At 34.4% G+C, this 20,341-nt stretch overlaps 1 protein-coding gene across 2 annotated transcripts; it reads right to left on the bottom strand.

Annotated features, from left to right (window-relative positions):
* Nucleotides 1-353: 353 nt before the first annotated feature.
* On the bottom strand, nucleotides 354-20,094 carry LOC131035946 (kinesin-like protein KIN-4A). Of its 2 annotated transcripts, XM_057967728.2 has the most exons (28): nucleotides 19,788-20,094; nucleotides 19,421-19,617; nucleotides 15,466-15,612; nucleotides 15,117-15,269; nucleotides 12,507-12,709; nucleotides 11,362-11,555; nucleotides 11,147-11,271; nucleotides 10,944-10,980; nucleotides 9,041-9,132; nucleotides 8,807-8,920; nucleotides 8,596-8,709; nucleotides 8,022-8,108; nucleotides 7,729-7,900; nucleotides 7,273-7,394; nucleotides 6,469-6,567; nucleotides 6,271-6,384; nucleotides 6,045-6,161; nucleotides 5,865-5,945; nucleotides 4,301-4,372; nucleotides 4,113-4,206; nucleotides 4,002-4,024; nucleotides 3,563-3,660; nucleotides 3,422-3,472; nucleotides 3,087-3,317; nucleotides 2,624-2,753; nucleotides 2,369-2,509; nucleotides 1,350-2,111; nucleotides 354-1,224 (listed from the first exon to the last, which is right to left on the bottom strand). In XM_057967728.2, the coding sequence occupies exons 2-28, from the start codon at nucleotides 19,613-19,615 to the stop codon at nucleotides 799-801; spliced, it is 4,194 nt and encodes a 1,397-aa protein (XP_057823711.2). In that variant the 5' UTR covers nucleotides 19,616-19,617; nucleotides 19,788-20,094; the 3' UTR covers nucleotides 354-798. The 2 variants fall into 2 exon arrangements, with proteins under 2 accessions (XP_057823711.2, XP_057823710.2); XM_057967727.2 differs by lacking the exon at nucleotides 19,788-20,094 and having other exon boundaries at nucleotides 19,421-19,725.
* Nucleotides 20,095-20,341: the final 247 nt, after the last annotated feature.

Here is a 20,341-nt window from a genome sequence, read left to right as displayed (position 1 = left end):
TGGTTTTATTGGTTTTAATTCTACACGTTATTTAGAAGTCGTGAAGTACTTATTAAACCCTGAATGCTCTGCTCAACGACCAAAATTTCCCATTTATTTTGGTAATTTGCTTTTTGAATCAAATCATAGAGTTTTTACAAATTTTAGGAATGGTTACAATTTTTACGCATTTTGTTTCAGAAAACTGTTTTCGTATTTTGATGTAAGTTGTTACAAATGATATTAAGAAGAAAATCAGATGAATAACTCCCATCATGACTCAATAAAGTCTCCCCGAGTCATTTTCCAAAGCTTTGCTTTTACGGAGAAGGGACTATGTACTGTTTCTATCAAACAATCAAAAGGGACTATGTACATCAAAAATATTTAACGCTAAATAATTTCACAAGTCCACATTGAAAAAAGTACTTCCACAGTTTTGAAATAGAAAAACAGGTGATTAGGAATACAGACCTCTGTTTCTCTGCCAACTTTGTGTGATACAAATAGTAGTTCATAATCATCCAATTTGAAACCAGGGAAACTGGTTATGAATACATGATACAACCGTGGAACCAACAAATTTGGGGAAAATGCCAGAAAATGATTTATGCCACAAGCCTATTTGTTGATTATATACGATGAGTAATGAGCAATTCAAATAGTCAAGCGAAATTGCAAATAGAGGTCTGCACAGAGATCATTCAAAGCCATGTGCCCTCCTTGACATGAACTGTAGGCAAGCTATGTACAGCCCAATCTTCCACACAATAGTGTAGGTTGGAACCACAGAAAAAAATAAGATCAAACCTGAATAAGTTAGTTGGATCTCAAATTCTCTTTTCCATTCATTCCTCGACCACATTTACCCGGACTTCCAGGACCATTTGCAGCAGATTTATCTACACCACTTTCATCTGAAGCACTGGTATTCCGTGTTTTTAAAGGACTCGTCATGGCACTTGTACCTTTGTGCATACTCCTTGGCAATTTCAGTGGAATAGCCGACTCTTGAACAGAATTATTTGATGGTTCCTCTGCAGTACGTGACACAGGCCTTGCAGGCAAAGATGTGTTATTAGCCAAGGAATTGCCGGGAACAACTAACTTAGCATTCGTTGTTGTCGTTGATGTTTCTTTGGGCTGAGCATTAGATTGAGGTGCAATTTCAACTATCTGAATCTGTGGTTTCTTCCATTTTTTCCGTTGATTGGCCTTAGAATTAGCTTGATCTTGAGATGCGACCTGGTTAATACAAAATAAGAAAAAGGGCAGTGCAGTAAATACATAATGAAATTAACTGCAATGTAATATCCAAACAAAAAACACAACCAAGGAACAGAACAATAAATACAAAATGCAAGGCATACGTTGGTGTTGCCAATATCCGTTAGTGGTTTACGGTGGCCAACATTCTGTTCATTTTCCCCTTCCTGCTCTCTATTTGAATCAGCATGTACCTCATGCCTTGAAAGTGATTCTTTTAATGCATTCTCTAGCAATGATGCGCCATGCACAGCAAGAGCCTTGGTTTCAATCAAGCCATCTCCAATGTTGTTGTTGTTGTTAGTCCTCTTGATCTCATCCTTGTCATGGTTTCGTCGCTGTGCCTTGTTCTCTCCAAGTGTCTCCACAGATTCTGCTACTTCCATTTGAACCACATCATCCATTGTTGATGTCTCCACTTCCATCTCCATATTTTCCCTGTTTGCACACCTGTTAGCCTTGCACCCACACCTGGGCCCACAGAAACTACCTGCAGCCTTGCATCCACACTTCATAGTCTTACAACCTGAGACGCGACTACATGTGCAGCAACCCTCAGTTTCTGATTTTGATTTAATTTCATTTTCCCCACACACAGCCTCACCCTGGGAATGGCCTGAAGATTCATTATCCTGCATATCACTTCCTACGCTGCCACTTGACTTCCTGTCTAAAGGTTTAGACCCTTTTGAGCCCATAAAGACCTTGTTCTTCTTCATTGTTGTATTCTGTTCTAAATCTTCAGCCCAATCCACATCTGACTCCTCATCGGATTGATCATCACTTGACGTGTCCATATCTTCCTGCTCTAAGATGTCAATATCAACATTGTGTGCAAAGTTGTAGCTCTGGGAAACGCGTGAAGCCTTTGGGGATAAATAGATAGCAAGCAGAAAGCTAGTTAGAAAGAATAATCCAAATTATGCGTGCCAAAAGTAAACAATAGAGATACTCAAAAGTAAAATACAAAAAACATTCTCAAAGCAAGTTACAGCGCACCATGCTTGCTTTATGATTTTATATATTAAGTATTTTAAATTATCCAAAATTTGCATAATTGGAAAATACTTAATTATGCCCAGGAAAAATAATTGAGAGAAAGATATGGCTCTGACAGACATGCCTTGCGTAAATCATAAGGGAAATTCTCGTTCCCTGTATTTGAAATGTCAACAAAGCATGCTTGGTTTTGCAGCTGTTTTGATGCAAAACGTCCCTCTGGTAAATTCAAATCATTTGAATGTTTGCGAGTATCTAAGCTAACCTGTCAAATATTCAAAAAATATTAGCGAAGAGATACCAGCAAAAACATCTCATGAATGTATAACAATGCTCAGTCAGATTAGCAAGATGGTGTAGCCATTAAAACAGAATCTACCTGCTCCTTTGATCGCAGTTTCTTCTCTAGTTCCTCCCTTTGAGCATCACTCTGTCTTAATGCAGTGCTAAGCTTGTGCAAATTTATTTTCATCTCCCGAATCTCTATTTCTTTGTCTTGTAACTGACACCTGTAAATCCATCAACCCAGTCAGTAAATAATAAATTATTTAAAACCAACACAAAATTATCTCCAAAAATTATTCGAACTGTCAGTAAACTCATCAACCTAATAAGTAAATGATGTATTATACAAAAACAACACAGCATTGTGTCCAAAAATGTCTTATGTGCAGAAATCTTAGATATAAAAAATACAAATTAATGTTTAAAGATGAAGATTAAATTACTTGTAATTCTTCAAAAATGTATATAAAAGTGCAGGAACGTGCAAACAGAATCAATGGCCAGCATATATTATTATGGATAGAAACAGAATGGATGGTCAAAAAACAGTAAAATACCTTGAACTAGCTGCTATGTTGAACAAATAACTGAGTAAAACTTTTGCATCACCCATTGATCGCAATTGATTCCAACGACCTCGCCCACCAATAAAGTTGCGTTCACGTTCTTCTGCTTCAGACAGTTGGGATGCCATGTTCACGAGGACAGCAGAACTATTGTTCAGCATCTCTTCGAGAACTTTCATCCTCGCCTCCCTTGCACTTGGAGAGCCTGAAGGAGTACCACCACTGCAAAAGCCACACCAGTAAACACAAAAGAATAAACTTATAAAATATAAAAGCAATTGATGCTATCTTGACATAAATAAACAGAGAATTACAAAACATCACACCTTTCATGTACTTGCTTTAGTTTAGCTAGCTCTTTTGCCATTTCAGCTCTCCTGTATCAAAACCAGTATGGTAGTGCATTAATAAAAATCAAACAATAATGTTGTATTTAAAGGAGGAAACCTTGGTTGTTTGGCTCTTACGATTGACTTTGCTTTTCATACTCAGCGCGAACTTCATGTACACGAACAACTACTTCTAGCTCTTGTTCAAGGGAATGCTGCAGAGCTTTCCCATTTGTCTGGAATGTAGTAACCATGTTCATAAAAAAAACAAAATACAATAGGTTTAGTAACAAAAAATGTATTAGAGCAAAGAAAATTCCAGATTAGCAATTAAATGGCATACAATTCACAACTAAATGTCCCTAAGCATGTAGAACATCAGAAAGAATTCTTGATTTTATACATGTAGCCAAAAAAAGAAGAAAATCCAAGATTCAGCAGCTATGGTCTGAAACAGTATGATAATTTTTCATTATAATAATAACTTTAGTACGAGTCAGAGTATACATCTGAACTAGAATAACAAATTTGATATCTAAAAAACAAACTCATAACAGCACAAGCTATTCAAATTTACCTGACCAGTCCCACTAGCACCTCCTGCAGAAAAGCAATCAAATATATAAGACAAAAGTTATTCCATCAATGCAATCCCCAAACAATAGCTTTTCTGTAGTTCCAATCTTACCAGTGTTATCACGTGATGAAACTTTGCGAGCTTCCAGGATCTCTTTTAACCTCTTAGTAACCATGGCAGCCTCTTCAGTTTTCCTTTGAAGAACCTTTAAATAAAAGAATATGTGATTAGAATTGTTTTACTGTTTAAATAGATTTATTTTTCATAAAAATTAAAAAGTAGATCTGCTTTATCCTTACCATCTTTTGCCGTTGGTGTAATGCTTGGAGTTTATGCATCTCGTATTCATTTCTCCTCCCTTCTTTTTTAAGCTATTCAAAGCCACCAACAAATATTTTTGATAGGCCATCTAAAGTTGGAATTATAACCTCTTTAATGTTATAATAAAGACTCAAAAAAAAGTTATTTGGATTTACAAAACATGAAATGCAGCATGGAAAAGCACAAACTATTAGCCATATTTAACAAGAATATTGTCCTAAGATGTTAGAATGGCAATCCCTTAAGGTTTCTTGCTCATCACCATCAGCAATGACACAGTTTGTTTCTAATACATTTTAAAGACATGCACAGACGGTCAGCTTCTCGTAACATGAATTTATTTGATGTTGAAAGTAGCTCAGTATAAAATATACTATCATATCACCTTACTCCAAAAAGAAATAATTTTACTGAGATTTAAAAAATGATGGAAAGAGTAACAAGTTTTTTAGACAAGATAAAACATAATTAACATAAACCTCAAACGCAAAAATATTTTCAACTCTGGGTCATTTTTTATTTCATCTTCAGGAATGATTTATCTAGGTACAAAATGAATCTTTTGTGCCTCTAATACCTCGCAAAACCATGAAAAAGTAAATATCTTTTGTGCCCCTATTTTACTCTTGTATTAGAGGTTTGTTAGTACTACTACTGAGTCACTGACAATGCATGTATTGATTTCTCAAACAATTGGTATCAAAGGCATGTTGGTTCCTTGAGTTGCATGTGAGCTGCATGTACTTGCATGTTCTTTCAATATGGGTTGCATATGCTTGTATTTTAATCCAAAACCTAGATTTGGTTATAGGAGTGCTATCTCATTATAATATTAATCCTTTTTCGAATGGAATCTTACAGTTGATCATGTTTTAAGAGAACAATATGGCAAGCACTTGTAGGACGGAGAAGGTGGAGATCCCTTGAGTTGCATGTGAGCTGTATTGACTTGCATTTTAATTCATGTGGGTTGTATATGCTTGCATGTTAATCCAAAACCTAGATTTGGTTACAGGAGAGTTATCTCATGATATTAATCCTTACTCAACTGGAATTTTTATAATTGATCAAGTTTTAAGGGAACAATATGTCAAGCACTTGTGGGATGGAGAAGGTGTCATGTGGTTTCACGTTGCATGTTTTAAACATGGATCTCTAGCATGGGTTCTATGTACTTTCATACTGTGGTCATGTGCAGTGTAGTGCCTGTGTTGGGTGCCTACTTTTGACCCTCTAGTCACATGGAAAATCATCCGTTATTTTGACAACTATTTGGAGTACTTATGTTGGCTGCTTGGTTTTATCCCCTGGTGTTGGAAAGCACTGACGATTAGGCCTCAAATGCATGCAGGATGTGGATTCGATCTTTTGGTGATCTATACAGAAAAAGTTATGGAAAGAGTAACATAAGATTTAAAATAAAAACACACAGAATCATCAAACACTTTGTATCTTTCTTTCACTTCCAAGTGCTGAATCTCTCTAGGTCAAAAAAAGAATTGCCAAACTATGAAAGAAATCAACAAACCATTTCACAAATACCTGAAGAAGCTCTTTCTCACGAGAAGCTTTCCAAAACCGGAACTGTTCAGATTCTTGCTTCATTTTATGTTGCAGTTGTACCTTACCAATAATAAAAAAGCTTAAACAGTTAATCTTACATCTAGACAATTTTGAAGATAAAAATGTATTTTGTCTTCAATTAACAAGTTAGAAGTATACTCTATGTGTCTTAATTCGTTGTATTTCTTCTTGCAATCGTTTTGCTGCTTCATCACTTTTTTGCTTTTGCTTCAAAAGTTGTGCTTGGTTTTCTTGCCTTTTCTTGAGCTCAGATATCTGCAGAATATAAAAGCAATATAAGAATGAGAAAAAAAGAAGCCATACTGCTATTCTCTCTCTGTATTCCATTTATAAAATACAAACTTGCAATAGTTCATTTCTATACCTGAGTCTCAAGTGCCTTCAACTTATGAATATAACTTTCTTGCATCTTCTGTGTATGTTCGTCAGATGTACTTGAAATACTTTCAAGTTCAGCTTTCAACCGTTCCATTTCTTTCTGTTATTCAGCATGAAATAGGCATATTTAAATGAAATATTCAGAAAAATATAATCATTTTAGGCTTCATTAAGAAAAGAATACCTGTAAAGCCCTCTTCTCTTCTTCAAGCTCCATAAATTTTTTCTCAAAATGTTGCCTAAGCACCGACGTGTCAGCCTTGGCAAACATTTTCATCTCTGCCTGCAGAAAACAAATGCAAGCAAGATTTGAGTTCATGAGCTATCAAGTGCAAGCAATATTTGAGTTCATGAGCTGTCAGCCACTGATAAAATTGTAAATTTTCCTGATAAGATATCAGTTTACCTACACTTTATATAGAATAAAAGGAATAAAGAATTTGATTATCAGATTTTTTAATCAACATTTGCATTGAGAGAAACAATTGAGTTGTATTGTGTAACAACCCATATGACTGTTCAAAAAGTCTGGAAACAGAAGTGAATATAATAAAGAAATGATTATCACGTACAATGCCTTGATTAAACAACATCTATAATTCTAAAATTTTGCAATATTGGGACAGCTATGTTCAACTTGTCTGAACTTTTCCATTGAATACCAGATGCCTTGAGTAAAGAACATTTGCAAACACTCCAAAAGACACTCATCCAACAATCAACTAATCTTTTATGATTAATGTCATATTCACAGGACAACATCTATAAACAGTATCAGGCTAGGCTCACCTGACCAATAAATTATCTTCTTAAGCAATATAGCAAGTTCAAAACCAAAGTATAGCAATTGCTTACTGCTTTACCTAGTTGTGGCAACTATTTAAGTTCTAATATCCAGGTAAATGTTTCAAAACTATATACCATGCCTACCGAATACACAAAGAAAATCCTTTAACAGAATATATAGAAAGGTTCTCACTTATCATACCTCTTTCTGTTCCAACCGTTTGTCTAGTTCTTGTAATTCCTTTCCCATTGTATCTTGAAGGTAAGAATGTTCAAGCTCTTTTGCAGTCTCGTCTTCTTCTTCTCCTTCCCTGGACTCTTCACCTGCAGAAGGATCAAACTTATAATTTGGGGAGTGCATCAAAATCAATCCTACTTAAATATGGAGATGAACAAAAAAAAATCAGCAATAATTATAACAATTGATGTAGAAAATATATTAGCCTTAAAAGCAACTCTCTCCAAACTCGGATTTTGAACAAAAGTATAAAAACAATATGTAAACCCTAATCTCTTAACTTCATTAGGCTGAAAGCCCACAATGTATATAAAGAATTTGACAGATGGCACACATAGAAAAATATTAATTAATCTTAAAAGCAACTCTGTACAAACTCAGATTTTGAACAAAAGAATAAGAACAAGAAGTAAACCTTACCAAGACAATCATGAGATGGTACTAATGCACCGTCTTCCATATCAAGACAATCAACAAAAGAGCTAGGTCTAATAGTTCCTGTCGATTGAATATTTGTGGCAGCTTGTAGGCGCTGGACTTCATTTTCCAGGTCTTGTATCTTTGACAAATAATTTTTAATCAAATTCATATCCTGCAGACAAATGACAAAATCCAAACCTGATTATGAAAAAAATTATTCTAATTTTGCTCAAAACCTGGTAATTATCATTTATATTTACATGTAGAAACAATACTTATTCATATTTGCAGACCTGGCTTTGATCAGCATCATCAATCTCTTTCCACGTTTTCCCATTGCGTAACTGCTCTATTTTGAAGCTCAATTGATCTTTCTCAACCTTAATTCCAAGCATGAAGAGAGATATGATATCACAACAAATACAACTAAGGAACTAGCACGTGCAGTACAAATAGCCTCAAAACATCTACATAGTTCCACTCATACTGAATCCTACATCAAACACTTAGGTCAAAAAATGAAATTGAGACCTCCAGACCACAAGATTTTATGATATGTTTATTCCGAGAAAGACATGAAATCAAAACCCAGGGTTACTTTTCCAACAACAAAATGGAATCAAAAGAAAACTTTGTTTTGTGAAATGAAATTGGAGATTGTGCTAGGATGAGGAATTTCATTGTAATTTATCTGCTTTGTTTTAATCGGCTATGGTACTGTTTATTTACATCTGGATTGTTTAACCGTTAAGTTTGGAAAGTTGCACTAATGCACGTCGTTTCCTGAAAACCATTATTTACAATGCTAGAAGTGTTAAATAATTTCAAAAGTGAACAACTAAACTAAGAAAAAGAAATTAAATAAACCTGTGCTTCCATTGCATGGTCAGCCAAAATTTGTGAGTTTAAGCGACACTCCTGAAGCTCCTGACGGAGTTCTGCATTGCTTGCTTCAAGCCGTGAGATCTTATGGTTAAGAACCTGCATATACACAAGAGCTACAATGAGGAGACTTAGACTTGAATTGACCTTTTGCAAGACTGTACAGGTCCAACTTTTTTACTGGGATTTGAATTACCTGCAGCTCATCAGATGAAGCAGCTCCATTACGAGAACAAAGAAGTTCAGCTTGCAAATACTCTAGTTGATGTCGCATTTTTTGCATTTCAGCAGCCATTGGGTTACGATTGACCTGGGAGAAAATGCACAACATGAATAATAACAAATTAATGAAAACAAAAAAGTGAAACCATAGTTACAAAATTAAATCAAGGTATCCCAAGGAAAGAAAACAGTCATAAGTGCCACTTACAATTGCCTTATTCTGAATGTTGCGGGCCCGATTTGCATACTTTAGAGTATTTAGAGTTTCTTCTGCATTCGTGTCAGCGGGACTAACACATGCTGGAAAACAATTGAAAGAAGTCAGTTCCACATAGAACAAAAAAACTATAATGAAACTCACAAACTGATAATAGCGAAATAGTGTGATGCAGGAATGTGAATTATAAAAATTGGGTCAACTTTGCATAAAGAAAGGATATAATCAAATCCATTGTCTGCGCCCATATTAGAGATAACGCAAGTAAAAAGTGTTGTTCAACACAACTAATTTAACGTGAAATTAGTTTTCAATGTTAAATTTAGAAAGAATCACATTCCCATGCTCAAAGTAATTTTACTGAAAACAACATGTGAAGACAAGCAGTATTGCAATAGCTACAAATATAACTGCATTGATACATTGCACAACAAAGTCAGCAACAAATTGAATTAGAGAGCTAAAATTTTGAAAGATTAGTGCAATTCAGATCAAATCTCCATGATCAAAGCAATTTTACTCAACAACAACTACAAGAACAATGACAAATTGGATTATCTAATTGTTAAAGGACATGGAAGATAAACAGTATTGCAATAACAACAAGAACAATGACAAATGGGAATCTATAGCTGAATGATGCCCTTTAACAGGTCCTACAATCCAGATATATATAATCATCAACATCAGCTATAATTGGTATATATAATTTGCTAAGTTCCCAGTTCAAGTTTCAGTATGTGTATTCAGGAAAATATCTTTGAAGGTGGGTTCTGTGATATATAATATATGTAATCATCAAATCAGCAATAATTGGTCTATATAATTTACCAAGTCGCCAGTTCAGGTTTCAGTATTGGATTCAAGAAAATATTTTTTAAGGTGGGTTTGGTTTAGGTCTGTCTGTAGAAAAATATTATAAAAATTACAAATATATAAAATAGTTTGACCTAAAAATAAAAATTAAATTCATAAATATATTACTATACTATTAAATTTAAGATATTAAATTAAATTTAGCAATATTGTATCTAATTATATATATTAAAATTTATATACATAGACCATATAATCTCAATATTCTTTACTATCCCTTTGCTATCCAACAAACACCCCATGTAATGATGTGAACTCGTATCATTTATGATGTTCAAGAGTTTGAAACATATTTACTTAAGTCCCATTTTTATGGGTGAAGTAGAGGGATTGATCTCCATTCAAGTAATGAAACCTCTCCTTGCCGCTTAATTTAGCCATCTACATCCATTGATTTTTCCTTGAGCCCTTTCTTAAAGGATTTTCAAAGATTTTGAAGTAGGTTGAAGTGTCAATAGGTGATTGACATGGTGAGCAGAGGTGTCAATAGGTGATTGACATGGTGAGCAGAGCTCACCACATTCTCATCTCTTTCAAATGAACAACCCTCATCCCATGAGTGGCATAGATTGCAGCACATAAATTAAATAGTTGTTTCCCATTCATGCATTCATTTGTCCATCCCTAAAGAAGAGACAAAGCAGAAAAGATTATCAAAAACAAGAATTGAAGTTTGCTTGTTTTGGATACAGTGGTGCCATTATTGATAATTAATAGACTGCAGCACAATTGAGCAATGTAAAAAGAAGCAATAAAGTACAATATTTGTCACCCATTTTCAAGCATGTTAATGATAATAACAGCTCAATAAAGTCCAATATTTGTCACCCATTTTCAAGCATGTAATGATAATCACAGCTCAATTAAGTGCAATATTTGTCACCCATTTTCAAGCATGTTAATGATAATCACAGTTCAGTGGTAGCCATTGAGAGAGAACATAGAAACAAAAAATATATATTTGTATAGGCTATGAAATCACAGAATCCCAAATTAATTGAAAATGAAACTAACTTACCAATCATCACAGTTCTGCTGTTTCCTCCAAGAGAATCCTGCAAACGTGGCAGAATTAGCCAAAACAATCAACACAATTTTCAACTCTAGAATCCAATTTTACAGCCAGAAACTTGCTAGGTAATTATGAGGAATATAACTTGATGTTTCTAAATTCAATCAAGTAAAATGCATACCCAACAAAAACACACAGGCAATACAAACCTGCAAGAGACGAGTCAGTTTACTATCTCTATATGGCACATGAGAACCTTCTTTGCGTTTTTTCTCATCTCCAAGTGCACTTATGACATTCCCAAGTGCCAACAACCCCTTATTAATGTGAACGCCTGCAAACAAAGTAAATTATTTGCTCACTGTAAAAATTCCACAAGTATCAGGAATTGTAGAGGTTAGAACCAAAAAGAACAAACAGCTACCTTCTTTGAACCGGAGCCCATCTGCACCTGTCCTTTTAGCTCTTTCAGACCCTGCAAGGTCCACCAAATGAAGCTTTGCACATACAATTTCTTCATACTGCTCTTCTGAAGAACCTGAATCGCCAGTCATAAATACAGCTACTTCCGATTTCCGCTTATTCACCATGTTGATTGTAAATATGGCATGAGAACGGCTGCCAGATAAAGAATAATTGGTGAACACAAGGATGACTGATCAAACAAGTGGAAGGCTTCTGAAGCTAAAAAACTTTGAAAAGATCAAAAGTACTGGAGACAAAAAATTTCAAGAGGCTTGACATTTAGATTATCAATTGAAAAATCGTGCATTCTTTTACATTTTTATAGAGGAATCAGGCAGTGACCAAGCAAATGCACAAGTAATTCCCCACATACATAAAAATAGATACCTGACAGCAACCTGAGCAAATTGAAAGATAATTTCCAACATATATAATTTCTAGAGAAGAGGTAGAAATATTCTCTGCAAAAACTATTTTATTTACAGGTTGGTCTGCGAGACATAATTTTACAACATGACAGATCAAGAATGAATGAATGGATTGTAGGTGACATATCAATAACTGATTATTTCTAAACCAGAGCTTAGATCAAGGAAAACTGATTGTGATTAACGATTCAAATTTCAGACTACCTCAACCAACAGGGTCCAAAATTGAAATCCAAGTGATAAAAAAATCAGATTAACCAACCCATCAAACCTTTAGTTCTTCTGTTAACATGTGAAACAGAATCCTACATCATATCAGAAATATTAATTCCAATATAAAAGATATCCCATGGTTGATACCAGAAAAGAAAAGTAAAACAACTAACTAAAATATGACAAACAAATGGATGAAGAACACATATTCATATGAAGAAACAGCACCATCTGATACAACACAGGCAAAAGAATTCCAGTAAACACATTTTAATATAATATATCAATAGATTCCTTAAGAAATCCCTTCCAACTTTGAGATATATGTGATGCAGTATCAAAAGGATATTCATTATACTTATCCGAATAACAAAACTGTGCAAGACAATCCTGCATAGCCATGAAAGTAGATAAACATTTAATGGAACATTTCCTACATTGCAAAGGCATACCATACACCAACCTGGATTGCTGGTTCATGTTAGTGCTCCCAGTGGCTCGACATAATGACCCTTGAGCCAAAACATCTGCCATTTCTTCTTGACTTGTAACGTCCACCTCTTCAGCATTTGTAAGGGTTATGCCACCATTACTTTTTTCACGAATTTGTATAGGCCCTTTTGAGTGGTTTGCTTCAAGCAAATCATGAATTTCTTCTTTCAGAATCTACGACACCAAAAAGGTCAGACATTCACATTTTTAGAAAAACCAGATTGAATATAATTTATATAATTACTAAACATTCTCTAAATTGAATTGACGAATTCTAGCATGACCAAATAATTTGAAGTATTTTGTCGAATGGAAAAGAGATCAAGTGGTTAAGCATTGTGACTTTCATATTGAAGATCTATGTTCAAATCCAAAGAGATATGTTACATGCTTAAAAATGTACAAATATTGAATGCTGAATCAGGTAGCTGCCGCATCCAATTCAAGATATGACATCATTTGAGCTTCTTAGTATAATTTTTTGTTGTCATCATGACTTCTTTCCTATGCCACAAAAAGAAGCATTTTCCATCACCACATATTTTTGACGCCATCAAACCCTGGCATTTCCTTCTCCTACCTCAAACCCTTATTTCTTCCAATTCTAGTAAACCACTTACAAAGTTTCATGTCAAATCTTTCAACTATTTCTAATTTTAATGCAAGACTTTTCTAACCCAACCCAAGGTGAACCAAGGACCATCCAAACCTGAATCGAAACTAGGACCGAATTTATGCCATACAAGGACTTCAGTAAGAGAACCCAATAACATAGATCTATATTGTGAAGAATAAATTGATCTAACATCATAGACTATTGCATATGTACAACACTTATGAGTTGTTTGACGCAACATTTATGCCATTAAAATGCCAAACAAAGTTGCATGCAAGTTATAATGTTAATGTAATTTGATAAACATCCATAATGTTTGTCTAAGGTCTTCTAATATATGAACCCAATGTTAATGCATTTTCCAATGATTTCTCTTGCTTTTCCTATTGTATGTCTATAAGGATTCTTTGCGGTACAACATTCGCAAATATCGATCATATTATGAGATTTTTGGCAATTTTCCAATCATGCTCACTCAAACTTGCAGCACCAAGTAATGAGGACTTACCAAAATGTAATTGTGCCAATATTGGCTTTGAGATTTGGCGCTAGCATTATGTCAATGTTGGTGATCATGATTAGCTTTTCCAAAGGTTTGATGAGAAGTTCAACTCAAACTAATCTATTTAAGCCATGGATTTAATTTCAACACACCCATTATGGCTTTGAACACTACATCTTCTACAACTCATTCACATCCCTGCAAATTCAATGTTTTCAAAGCCATGTTTCTCTGAAGGACTTTTAGTAATTCAATGAAATTGATTGTGCTCGTGCTCTCATCACCATTCACAGCAAATTTAGACAAACTCTAGTTTAAGAAGATTATCTGCACCAATACATTTACTCCATAACCACACATTTTGTTTTGAGGCCTCCCAAATAGACAAAAAATCCATTCAAATAACTAGTTGCTTGTGCTTGGACTCTAGTTTAAATGTAACTACAATACTAAATTCTAGTGAGTGTCAATGAATCTTTATAATAGCAAACATAGTCTTTGATTGGAGTACTTTTAAGTACAAGAATACAATTTTTAATGTATTAAATGTTTCCCTCCATCTGTGCAACTGCAGGCAGACCACATTTGCAATCTCAGCAGTTATTGAAGCTGAAAAGCAGCCCTTTTTCTTATTTGTAATTGAATGTTTGATCTAATTGATCTGACTCTGGATTCTATTCTCTATGCATAAAGGTTGTTCTTATTATGCTTGAATTTATTTTCAGATTTGCAATCTATATTGCCTCTTATATCCTTTACCTCATGTTCTAAAAGTACATTCAAGGATTTTGACACTGTACGTGTATGGGGGATTTGGCAACCAAGTTCTTTCTCACATATTGAAAATGTTCAATTAACAATTGGAAAACATCAAATGATTCCATATTCCAGATTACCATTTTTATAAATAATGTTTACTAACAACAATGCCCAACATAGGACTGCTAGGTCTTTTACAAAATGATATTTTCCCCATAGAAACATTGATGGCTAAATTGTATTGGGGTGTCCAAAGGCAATCCAATCATTTATGGGGTACATCATAATTGATATCTGATAACATAATTTAAAATATCACCAGTATTGAAACTAGATTTAATTGCACCAAAGACAGCTAAATTCTAAGTACCACTCACAAATCAATCCATGGAAGCCATCTTCATTTACATATCAGCTCCTTTCAATAAATGAATCAAATGTACCAAATCGGAAAGACAAAATTACATGGGAATACACTGGCAAGTTTATTTATAAGTAATAAGAAGAAATACCTAATATAAGGCAAGCAAGAATCCTATTCTCGAGGAAATTCATCATGAGGACAAATAGTCCTTATGTTTAAGCAGAATAAAAGCCAAACCTTTGAAATGGATATTTGACATGTCACTTCTTAGTATGTAAGACAAAAGCCTTGACTTGATTGGCACGAGTGTTTAAGTCAAAAGAAGAAGCAAGAAACAAACCTCAATAAATGAAACCTTCAACAATACTTCTCCTTGGTGCTTCAACTCTTCAACTTTCTTAAATATTGCCTCCATAACTTTAGGGATTACTCCTTCTGTATTACCGCCCACTGTGTAAGCAGTTCCCATAGTGTAAGTTTTGCCTGAACCAGTCTGCATCATGATGAAAGAGAGTTTAATTAAAAGATGCCTCTGTATAAGAACTTTAGCAAAGAAGAATGTCAAATAAACAGTAAAGTTCTGCATATCATTTGTGCAGTTAACAGTAGATCTATGCATCTACTTCTACCAGGCAATAAAATTTTCCCAAAAACACACATAACAGAGCATATCCACTTCTAGTGCAGACCTGCCCATATGCCAGAACTGTAGCATTGTATCCTTGGAATAAACCATCAACAAGTGGAGCAACACATTCTTCAAAAATAGCTGACGAAGGTGAGCCTGTACAACCATATACATGATCAAATGTAAATGAATGTGTTCCAATTTGGACCTGCCAAACAGATGAAAACAACCTATCAGGCCATATCGGACACAAGTAAGTCAGCAAAACACTAAGAGGACATGATAAAACGATAAGAAATATGATATAGTGAGTATTGCAAAAGAACAAGTCAGAATTTGTTATTTGAACAGCTTCTGGTCTCCAATTTCAAGAAATAGAACACAAATGTGCTTTTCTAAATATTGAAAAAGGGCAACTTTTGTCTGCTTCAGAAAATAGACTGTATGGTTGACAATATTGAACATGTTTATTTCATTATTTAATGAAAATCTATGCACCATAAGTACAAATTTTTATTTAGCATTGAAGTTTAGGCAACCTAGAAGTGCAAAGTTGCATTGAAATTGCATTAATTTTCTATACAACATATAGGTTAACATTTTTTAACATATAGAACAGTGTTAAAACAGTCCAAAACAGTCCTTAAAGTACTCTTCCAAGTTTTACAATTTCATATGAACCAAAAATATATTCATGGAAACGCTTCAAGTACTAAGCTGAAAGAACTTCAACATAATCTCTATCAACTAACTGTAGAGATTTGGAGATTTCAGGAAATATGTTGGAAGAAAAGATTTCCCCCCGTACAATATAAGCCTCTCATCACCAAGGCATTATCTTATTCACATTCAAACAAGATTCCCAAGAAACACATAAAGTGTATCAAACCATGTTGCAAGAAAATCAATTTATTCGCCTTCCTTAGCTCATAAAATGATTTTTTGTTTTGTAAGGTGTGTAGATAAACTGCTGAAATCCATGTACTTTGTTGAATCAAACTTTGTGTATAAATGTGGATGTGCTTTCCAATAATTTGGGAATCTGTATGTTTTCATTTTCCTCCTCCTTAGATTTTAATCAGTCAAGATTCAAAACAAATTTTTCAAAATACTATTCTGTAGAATATATCATATCATGTGCCAGGTTTAGTGAAAATGAAATTCCCAGTAGAAATATATACAAAATAAAGTTGGGGAAGCTTTTAACTGAAAGATGAAGATGGTACGAACATACAGTCCTTAAAATTGGCAACTATCTGATAATTGATAGAATAATCAAACAAAAAAATTGAACTCTAGACCAAATTCATTAGATGAATAAAAACAATGTGAAGCCATTCTACAAAATAGATGTCACCAGAGAAAGACTAAAAGGAAGAAAGGCCACTGGGAGCTAGAAATTAGATACTGATAATCATGCTGTAGGATTGTTCCTACACTGTCAGATAGCAGCATTAAGAGCTCCTACATGGCTTCTTTGCTAAAAGGCTACTAGTTAAACTCAACTCCAGAGGCTTTTAGTGGTAAGCATAGAGTACAGACCCTCAAACCATCGCTCCAATTCAACATCAAAGGCATTTACAAGAATGTATTAAATGAAAACCCTCTAAAACTGCTCTTCAAATTCAACTCACAGAGGCAGCTGCCACTTAAAAGGGATTGAAAATTCATACGAGTGCTACTCAAAGCCAAACTTCAGAGCCATTAACTGCTGAAAATGAAGCACTGTTCTAAGTCCTGATTTATTAGATACTCAAAACTTCCAAAAAGTGGAATTTAAGTGACAGTACTAGAAAGGCACAAATCTAGCATAGCATTATTGCTAAATTTCCTCAAAATTGAACACAAAGTAAAATTAAACATAAAACATCTGAGGTTTACAAATCTAGCACAACGTTTTTCATGAGACAGACAATTGACATTGTTCTGAATCATAAGAAACTCTATTTGTCTAAAAAGTTAAAATTATAAAGATTTTTTACCATTACTAAAATTATTAAAATATTGTAAATCTAACACGACAATTTTTGCTGAAATTTCATCAAAGCGAGAACAATTTACATTGTTCCCACTCTATTTTTCTAAATTTTCAAAAATAAATCATTTTCCGTGATGGTTATAAATCTAGCACAACTTTTTTTAAGCTTCTTCATAATGATAAGGCCTGAAACTCCTTGCTTTTTCTTCTTCTGGATTACTATTCTTGTTTGTTCCTCTGCTTCTTGGATTCATAGCTGGTCATCCTTTTAAGATGGTCTTGGTTCCGCCTCCTTTCAAGCCAGGCTGACAAGGAATTTTGTTGTCAAGATGTATAGTAAGACAGACATTTTATTCCGGTTCTTGTTGGAGGTGGGCTAGTGAAAAACCTCCTTGGGTTTTCTTTCTTCTGGCCCTATTGATGGTTCTAGCCATTTGGAAAACTTTATGTTGTAATCTGTAAATGTTTTCTTAATATAATTCTCCTTTTTGCCCCCCCAAAAAAATTAGCACAACATTTAAGCTAAAAGCTCTTTCAATTGAAAAAATTGTAGTCAAATTAAGAGACCTTGACCTTAGGGTCATCATGTTCTCAGACACCCAAATTTTGTAATAATTCAAAATGGTCAGAAATAAGTAATCAAAGGGCACACAACATTTATACTAAAAGTTCATTGAACTGAACGAAACAATTGATTTTCCTTAAGTTGAATAAGGTAATGTATAAATAAAATTCATAAGAGTCCAGACACCCAAATTTTGTAATAATTCAAAATGGTCAGAGATAAGTAATCAAAGGACACACACAACATTTATACTAAAATATCATTGAACAGAACGAAACAATTGATTTTCCTTAAGTTGAATAAGGTAATGTATAAATAAAATCATAAGAGTCCCATTGTTCTCAAATACTGCATAAATTCAAAAAACAAAAGGCATTTTAAGTGACTGTACTACTAGGCCACATTGTTGTCTAATTATGCCATTTTTAGGTTTAGTTTTTAAGGTTAGGACTGAAAAGATAGAATTTCAGCACCACTGTTTTGCTAAAATTTCTTCAGATGGAACAAAATAGAGAATATTCAAAATACCTAAAAATCACACTATTCTCAAGTGCGTTAGTCATTTTCAGTGACAGTATCAAGAGGGCACAAAGCTACCACCAGAATTTTTCTGAAAATTCTTTGAACTAAAGAAAATAAAGTAAAAGTAAAAGACCCCAGGGTCATAATGTGCTGAGTGACACTGAGACTGTACAGACTGAAAATGATTTTTTAGATAAAACGTGGCATTTTCACAGTAAGGACCAAAGATTAATACTGACATTGAGAAAAATGCTGCCAAAGCAAAACATCTAGCTCACATTATTGTTAGATAACTTAAAAATTTCAAAAACTGAAGCATTTTGAGGGAGAGTACTAAAAGGAAGAATCTAGTACGACTTTTCAATTTATTTCAAATTAAACAGAATAAAAGTAAAGCCGAAAATCGAAGGTTCTGGGAGAAAAAACAAGTCTAATCCTGCAGTTTTAGTGAAAGTACTGGAAGGACAGAAATATGGCACTACACTAACACTAAAATTTCCTTAAAACGAAGGAGTGTCTAAGATACTTAAATCTTCAAAACCCCGGGCAGTTACGGTGAGAGTACTTAATGGCCACATACCGAAGCAGAACAATTTTTCAATAAAACTTAATAAAAAAAATAATAGATGCAAAAACGTCTGAAGTGGAAACTGTTCTCCGTCATAGCAAGAAAAAGAACTAATTTAAAAATCGGGGTTTAAAACCAGCACGGAGTTTATGGCGAACGAACTTTCTTTTAATTTAATGCATTTTCAACACAAATCTAGCACAACATTTATACAAAATTTTCTTTAAATTGAAGAAAACCGAAGTAAACGCCCCAAACGTTATGATGCCTGAAACATACCCAAATCTAAGACCTAACAATACTGGAACACAGAAATCTAGCACAACATTTTGCTAAAAGTTCTTCAAATTGATCGAACATAAAAGCAAAATAAATTAAAAAACCTGAGGCTCGCCGGGGATGACGGTTATGCATTCTTTGCAGCCTTGAAGGCGCTCGTGGTTTATCAGGGGCCGGATGTGCACTGCAACCTGTACGCACTGCATTATATCTTTTTCAGCCCCGCCATCATTTGACAGATTACTCAATCCTCTCGCTAAAGCAGTGCTCCCATCGTGATTGTTCCCGTTGCCGTCCATCCCTGACAAAAATATGTTTCTTCCGGCCGTCAATCGACAAATCAAACCCCGATTAATGCAGACATAGAAGTGTACGAAACGCCGAATGTTATCAGAGCAATGAGAGCTCCATGGCTTAAATAAAGAATGAAGGAAAATAGAAAATGAAAAGATTTGGATTGAGATTTCCTACCTGCTAAGGGTTCTGTTTTGCTTAATAACAAGGTGAAGTGTGCTGCAAAAGCTAGTGCCAATGCCAACCCCACCCTAAAAGAATGGAGAGGTACAGGGTTCGAATCTCGCTACCTTCAACGCCTTGTGCGAGATACGTCCTTCGTACCGAAAGGATTTTCTTTTGGGAGGAAATTTGCTGCATTAAATTTTACTAAATTTGTTGTGAATTTGAAGCAGAATGGCGTTTAAAGAGATCTGGGGAAATGGGGAAGAGGCCGGCCCAGGACTGTCCCTCTCCTCTCTCTCAATTTCGAACGTTGCCTCGATTGATGATTGTTTTCAATTCAAATTATGCATGTATGGATGGATGTATGATCATGTTTACATGCGACCGAGATTTTTGGCCCGTTTAGGATTTTAATTTCTTTTTGAATTTCTCACTTCGGCACTTCAGTCCTATGACGTAAGATTCTGTTTAATTACTATTCTCTTTTATCTTTTAATTCTCTAAAGTCAAATTACCTATCAAATAAATGGCTAGCATTAATTTTCATGCATCAAGGGTTTATTTAA

The sequence above is a fragment of the Cryptomeria japonica genome, chromosome 3 (genome assembly GCF_030272615.1).
Source record: "Cryptomeria japonica chromosome 3, Sugi_1.0, whole genome shotgun sequence".
NCBI classification, from domain to species: Eukaryota; Viridiplantae; Streptophyta; class Pinopsida; order Cupressales; family Cupressaceae; genus Cryptomeria; species Cryptomeria japonica.
The sequence above is the reverse complement of the archived record's forward strand: the minus strand, read 5'-3'. Positions and strand labels throughout refer to the sequence as shown.

Coding starts and splice junctions, on each gene's coding strand:
- LOC131035946 (XM_057967728.2), bottom strand. CDS start 19,615: ATGGACGGCAACGGGAACAATCACGATGGGAGCACTGCTTTAGCGAGA. Junction 2,510..2,623: donor AACTGCGATCAAAGGAGCAG/GTAGATTCTGTT, acceptor AATATTTGACAG/GTTAGCTTAGATACTCGCAA. Junction 2,112..2,368: donor TCCCTTATGATTTACGCAAG/GCATGTCTGTCA, acceptor TTATCCCCAAAG/GCTTCACGCGTTTCCCAGAG.